This window comes from Nicotiana attenuata, unplaced genomic scaffold (assembly GCF_001879085.1).
Source record: "Nicotiana attenuata strain UT unplaced genomic scaffold, NIATTr2, whole genome shotgun sequence".
Lineage (NCBI taxonomy): Eukaryota > Viridiplantae > Streptophyta > Magnoliopsida > Solanales > Solanaceae > Nicotiana > Nicotiana attenuata.
The window spans coordinates 3,079-10,742 of NW_017680907.1; the positions used below are offsets into that span (position 1 = coordinate 3,079).

Genomic DNA, 7,664 nt, shown 5'->3' on the forward strand with positions numbered 1-7,664 from the left:
CCCCCACGTTCTGGACAGAACTCAAGGCTCCATTTTTTAAAAACGAAGCAGCGGTCCCCCCTCCCCCATTAACTCGATAAAAAACTCGAGTGGACCCCATTCGTCCCACAAAAACTAATCAAAGTTGGTCCCACATCCTAGCCAAGCCTTCTATTGTTGTGGGTTATTGTTTCGGAGTCAAATTTTCAAATCTTCAACTTTTCGAAAAACATAAATCGAGGTATTCCGATTTAGTTTATGTCCATACTCGTATAAATAATGCATATTAGTTATTTTGAATGTGTTGTATGTTGTTTTGTGTTTTTTTTTGCGATTAAATTGGTATGTTATTTTTATCTGGAAAGATATTAATGTTGTAAAAAAATAATGTAAAAATTAGCGTTATTATTTGTTAATAAATTAGTATTACTGTTTTATATGTATTTTTGTGAATGTTTTGTAATTATAACATATTTGTTGTGTTTTATCTGGTATAAATATTTTATTTGCTTAAAGACTAGTAGTATAGTGCCTTTTTAAGGTAGTAAAATGTAATGCCTTTTAGCGTAGTAACATGTAGTGCCTTTTAGCGTAGTATAATGTAGTGCCTTTTAGCGTAGTATAATGTAGTGCCTTTTAGCGTAGTAAAATGTAGTGCCTTTTAGCGTAGTTTCCCTGTAGTTTAAGTATCTCTTATACTCAAAAATACGTCAAAATAACTGATAGATCAAATACATACTCTGTCCAATTATAATCAACATATAATTGGTGCTACTGGGCCGCAAATATCGAGCCTGAAACCCATATATGAATATTTATTAATTAAATATTGTATGATTATAAAATTTAATTATTTAATTTACAAACAAACATATAAAATTATAAAACTAACATGTAAAATAATAAAACTAACAAATAGAAGAATTCAGGATAAATTGGTGCTAGTGGGCTCCAAATATTGAGCCTGGAACCCTTATGTGAATATTTAATAATAAAAATTAATTATTTAATGTACAAACTAACATATAAAATTATAATAAAACTAACACATACAAGAAATTCAGGATATCTTGGTGCTACTGGGCCACAATTATGGAGCCTGGAACCCATATATTAATATTTAATTATAAAAAATAATTATTTAATTTATTAACTAACATGTAAAATAATAAAACTAACACATAGAAGAAATCATGATAAATTGGTGCTACTGGGCTCTAAAATATCAAGCCTGGAACCCATATGTGAATATTTATTTATAAAAATTTATTATTTAATTTACAAACTAACATATATAATTATAAAACTAACACATAGAAGAATTCATGATAAATTGGTGCTACTAGGCTCCAAATATCGAGCCTAGAACTCAGATGTGAATATTTATTTATAAAAATTAATTATTTAATTTATAAAGTAACATATAAAATTATAATAAAACTAATACATACAAGAATTCAGGATATGTTGGTGCTACTGGGCCGCAAATATCGAGCCTGGAACCCATATGTGAATTTTTAATATTAAATATTGTATAATTATAAAATTTAATTATTTAATTTACAAACAAACATATAAAATTATAAAACTAACATGTAATTAATGTTGTTTAATTTACAGTAGACGACATGGAGGTGCCGCCTATTCATCCTGGACCTTCCAGCGATGAGGTACTCTCGTTATAGGGCGATCATAAGTCCTACCACATATGGGAGGGTGAGTTACTGACCTAGACTCTCCGCGCCAGGAGAGTGGACGACATGTGGGTCTTTCTGCATGACAGAGTTCTCCATGATCGTGTAGTCACACGCTTGCGGGAGACGGGTTTCTACAGGATTTTGGAGATCGGGCGGTTGTAGCTCGATTGGTCTTTGGTCACGGCCCTGATAGAGCGGTGGCGACCGGAGACGCACACATTTCACCTACCCATTGGTGAGGCCACCATCACACTGCAGGACATGGAGGTTTTATATGGGCTGCCCGTTGCTCTCCCGCCTGGCATGAGAGAGATGACACGTGTGCAGTACCTGGACATGCTGCAGCGACTCACTACTTTCCAGCCAGAGGATGAGAATGTACTGCATGGGACTAGTCATTTTCCGTTGACGACTATTCAACAGTGGTTAGAGGCACTGCATCCTGAGATCGATGGCGATACACCAGATTATCATGTTGACCGGTATACGAGGTTGCTGCTACTCCTTATGTTTGGAGGGGTCTTGTTCCCGAACACTTCGAGGAACCTAGTCATCTTGAGATTTCTTCATCATCTTGAGCGGCTAGATCATTTACCCCAGTACAGCTGGGGCTCTGCTGTTCTCGCCAACTTATACAGGCATATGTGCCGGGCGAGCATGGGCACCTAGAGTGACGTTACTGGATTTTTGCTGCTACTACAGGTGACAACATATTCGAATACTCTATTCATTTTAACATACCTAGTAAAAATATATCTTAAATTTTACGTCAACTTCTTATGTTAGGTTTGGGCATGGGAGTGGTTCCTGCAGTTGCAGCCACCTCTACCACCATTAGATCCGGATGTACCACTGGAGTTGCTCCCTCTAGCTAGGAGGTGGGTTCTCCGGCGGGGATATATGCGCGAGTACGAGGCTTGGCATAATCTCTCCTTGTTGAGGGATATATTGGATTTGCTGGATGGCGCACAGGTAAATATATATCTAAGTTTACTTGTAATACACTCTAAACACAAGTTGCGTATACTGACGTTTTCTGTTCTTACTTAATAGTTCATCTAGACACCATACATCGACGAGTTGATAACTGGCTTGCCCTGTTATTGCTCGGCCGACCGACTTATGTGGGCCTTTTTCGTCCCGTTGTTCTGCCTTGATATTGTGGAACATCATGCCACCGAGTGGGTACTTCGCCAGTTTGGCCGTCTGCAGCTCGTACCGACGCCGCCCACCTGGGAGACCACACACTACCAGCGGGATGATCGTACCAGGGTGGACGACGCATTTTTAGCATGGCTACAGGAACAGATATTTACTTGGGACCAGCGATCTGACCTGATTCCGCCCCCTTCACCGAGTCGGCTAGATACTGAGCATGATTACATGGGTTGGTACCGCGGCGTTACCCGACTTATCGTCGGGAATCCCATTCATCAAGCTGGCGGTCGGTACGTTCCATACGCCGGGAGGCACAAGGCACTGATATGTTATTTGGTATTCTTACTTATAAACGTGATCTAGCGTTCCGTAATTTATATTTTACATGATATGCAGGCTATTGGCCTACATTTAGTCCACCAGTTGGGACTGCAGATGCAGCAACACGTTGGCAATCCTGCGGTCGCTTTGTAGGAGTTAGGCCGGCAGGTTACAAAGCTGGCTGCCCGGACACTGCATCGAGCTAGAGAGGACGAGTGCTTAGAGCACGTCCCTACTTATGTGGGGCCAGAGCACTACCATCGAGGTAGGCCTGTCCCACGAGCTAGGGGACGATGAGGCAGGGCTGTCCCACGAGACAGGGGTGCCCCACGAGGCAGGGCTGTCCTACGGGGTCGTGGGGGCCGGCGAGGAGGTGGTCCGCAGCAAGGGGGCGTTGAGGCACCTATTCAGACACCTGATGATGATGTTGGAGCTGATCTGCCGGGTGACCTCTATCAGCCAGACGAGCATCCCAGCAGCATGCAGTCGTACAGCCTTCAGCTGGCGTTCACTCCAGCCGCACCACAGGTGATCCCTCAGATCCATTGTTGATCACAGGCACGAGCATTACCGGACATGATTGAGAGCAGATGTTTTCAGGCCCATCGACTGCTGCTGAGGATCGGCCGACCCGAGATGTGGATAGTGGGCGCTGGCTGAGTTATGGCTCATCGTCGACGGGTGGTGTGGATCTTTCACAGGAGCAGGTATGTTTGTATTACTATTAAATTTAAATATGTTTTTATCTCATTGATTCGCAATAAATAACTTTATAATTTTCTTATTAAGGCTTCATCCCAGCCCGTCACGGAGGCCACTTTGTACGATGCTGAGCAGGATGCGACGGATGCTTATATTCAGGAGCCCGACGAGACCATGGTAAGAATTTTTTTTTACTTAACACCTACGTTACAAATATATATTTTCATATACTAAGCTGACTTATTCTTTTGTAGGTTGCTGATGGACCGACGGCCCCTTCTACCGATCCTGCCAGCACTACTGACGATCATGCTGCAGCGCATCCTCCGATAAAGAGGCGACATGATGAGGATGATCCTGATAGCGCATCCGGGCAGGATGGGACACGCCTCAGGCCAGCGGCTGCATTGAAGCACACCGGCTGTGGGACACATTGATTTTCTTTTTTTGTTTTTTATGTGCGCTATGTAAATATTATTTTATGTAAATAGTAACAACAACTTTTTTATGTTTACATAATATGCGCATTATGTTTTTATTTCCCCATTTTTTCTTTATTTCAATACTACAACACAAACACAAACACAAACATAGAAACTTAACCATAACTTAAATTCAGTACAACTAATGAAAACACATGACACGGGAAACATAAAGATAAACTACTACATTCAACACATACATGTCATTGTTTAGTCACGACCGCCTAGTATTCTCTGCTCCAACCACATAAAATTATCTTCCAGCTTATTTTTTTCTTCTTCCACCTCTTTGAGTTTCTCCTTCAACTCGCAATTTCTTGTTTGTATTCTCGTTCATATTCCCACTATTTTTTGGTCAAATCATGAAGAAACTGCAAAGATTGTTTGTAGCATTCCTGCTGACAGGGTTCACCAATCCATACCTCAAATTTGCAAAACTTTCTGTTGTTGCCTCCAAACATGTTCACACACATTCAGTATCTACGCCAACTTGACCGTCATCCCAACAGTCCGCCATCATACAGCGTTTGCCACATTGGCATATTGGTACATACATGCGGTCAGACATTTGTTAAAGCGAAAAAAAACCCTGCTTTTATGGAAAGTTATGCTATTTGTTATGGTTAAGCGCAGAAAATAACTAGAATGCGTCCGTTATTTATAGGCAAGACAACACACAAAATGTAGTATTTAACCGCGCTATATATATTCACACAAAATATAGTATTTAACCGCGCTGTGCTTGGCGTGTTAAAGATTCTTTCTGATACGAAACAACTTTTTCGCAGTCGGGCAGCTTTTCATATCGACAAGACAACACACAAAACGTAGTATTTAACTGCGTTATATATATTCACACAAAATATAGTATTTAACCGCGCTATGCTTGGCGTGTTAAAGATTCTTTCTGATACGAAACAGGTTTTCCGCAGTCGGGTAACTTTTCAGATCGACAAGACAACACACAAAATGTAGTATTTAACCGCGCTATATATATTCACACAAAACGTACGTGCTATGCTTGGCGTGTTAAAGATTCTTTCTGATACGAAATAACTTTTTCGCAGTCGGGCAGCTTTTCAGATCGACAAGGCAACACACAAAACGTAATTTTAACCGCGCTATATATATTTACTTATTTATCAAACATCTTCCTCCCCTGACAGTGTAGTTTTCTAATAATTTTAGAGTGAAACTCTAAAGTGAACGTTAAAATTTTCTTTTTTTTAATCCAATACTATTTTTGATTACATGAACGGGAGGGAGTAATTCATTAATTTACTTAACTAAAAAATGTTAAATATCAATAAGATGTAACAAGGCTGTGGAAACATAATTCTATTTGATACATCTTGCAACATAAACAAGTACAAACACTTATTACAAAAAATATTACGAAAACAAAACACTACGTGTATCCTTGATAATTGAGAACATTAGACGAACTTGCACCAGGAGCTGGATTACCACCGCCACCCAAACCAGCTGAAGGACATTTACGACGATCGTGTCCTGTTTGCGAGCATATGCCACATTTACGCGCATAAATGGTATCACCAACATTCATTTGGTTTCGTATACGCGTTCTCTTTTGCACTTGTAGCTTGCACAAATAGTCCTTGTCACACATCATTTTAAATGTTTCCGGCGGCCAATAATGCTCAGCACCCACTGGCTGCAACTGCCCACTATATATGTTTGAGTATGCATCAACACTGTATTGCCTATCAGCATAGTTGGTTGCCCCTAAACCTGTTTGTTGAAAGCACTTCATGGTATGTTAGCGGTAGATGGTCCATTTCCCACATGAACACAACCTGCTGGCTTCATTTATGATGTGTAGTTTATTCCTCCGGTGTTGACAGATAGCGGTGCGAACTTCAAAAATACCCCAGTCGTGATCATACTGTAAATATGAATGCCAATGTGTTCGCCTCCTGTATTTCTCAAATCTTTTCATCGGTATTGGCATAAATTCAACACCCCTCTCCTTCAATTCCGATGCACCTCTATGCCTTTCAACAAACCTCTCCACCATCTGTTTGAATGTCATACGGACCATGGCAGTGACAGGCAATCCACATGCAGACTTCAATAACCTGTTGAAAGACTCCGACACATTTGTAGTCAGGGTTCCCCATCGTCTGCCACCATCATCATGCAATGTCCACTTGTGAAGCTCATGTCGCAATCAACCAATTATAGGCTCTTTCGTCTAACTGCCAGATCGATTCCATGCGCCTCCTGAATTTGCACTGCTGGTGATCAGTTGCAGCCATCCACATTAAATCATGCAAGTACTTGTTGGGATATTTCTTCTGGAAATTGGCCTTCAAGTGCCTTACACAGTAACAGTGGTATGCATAGGGTTCCTACCATTCAGGAAAATGCTCTACAGAACTTAATATACTGCCATGCCGATCAGACATTAGACAAATATCTGAACGTTGTTTGACAACGTGCTGCTTCAAGTGGTTCAAAATAGCGTCCACGTCTCTTGGATTTCATTGGCACAAATGGCAAAAACTAGTGGAAATATTTGTCCATTGGCATCTACTGCAACGGCAATCAACAGCTTAATATCATACTTCCATAGACATGAGTACCGTCTATGGAAATTACCGGACGGCAACGCACAAAACCATCAATTGCTGGTTTAAATGCCCAGAACACCTATCTGAATATATATTCCGGTATTCCTGCACTCCGCTCATGCTTCCATTCAAAAACAGTCCCGGGATTAAAGTGTTTCAGTGCGGACATGTACCTGGGTAGAGATGAAAATGACTTATCCCAGTCACCATTAACAATTTCAAATGCACGTTTGCGCCCGAGATATGCCTTTATTTTGGTAATAGTACACCCATATTCCTGGTGGACGGATGTAATACACTCTTTGATCTTGTACCTAATGGACACTTCCAAGTGTGGAATCAAGACAAGAGAAATCAAGTCAACATCCAAGTTGAAGTGATTCCCATTGAATGTGTCCATTTCACAAACATGGATGCCAATATATTTACCCACTTTCCACAACCCTATTTCCTTCTTGGTCGCACGCAGCATCCAGTGACAACCCGTAAACCGTCTACGGCAAACAACCTTGTATACCTCCGGACTTGACTCCCATACCATCATCTCACGACACTCTCTTACGTTGTACATTTTACAAGCCTGGATATGCGAGCTTTATCGGGAAAATACATGCCCTTTGCCAGCACCGTTGGTCTAGACTCATCCCATATTGCTGATCGAATTTTGTCAAGATCCCTTGTGAGGGCATCCACATCCGGCATACTTGGCAAATTATCAAGGTAGGGAATAT

At 40.9% G+C, this 7,664-nt stretch overlaps 1 protein-coding gene across 1 annotated transcript in view; it reads right to left on the reverse strand.

Moving 5' to 3' along the window:
• Positions 1 to 1,772, reverse strand: part of LOC109221888 (probable aminotransferase TAT2) — a 4,425-nt gene extending 2,653 nt beyond the window's left edge. Inside the window, exon 1 of the mRNA XM_019386320.1 lies at positions 1,709 to 1,772. Coding sequence (XP_019241865.1) covers positions 1,709 to 1,772 — 64 coding nt within the window. The remainder of the gene's footprint in view (positions 1 to 1,708) is intronic.
• Between the last annotated feature and the right edge of the window lie 5,892 nt (positions 1,773 to 7,664).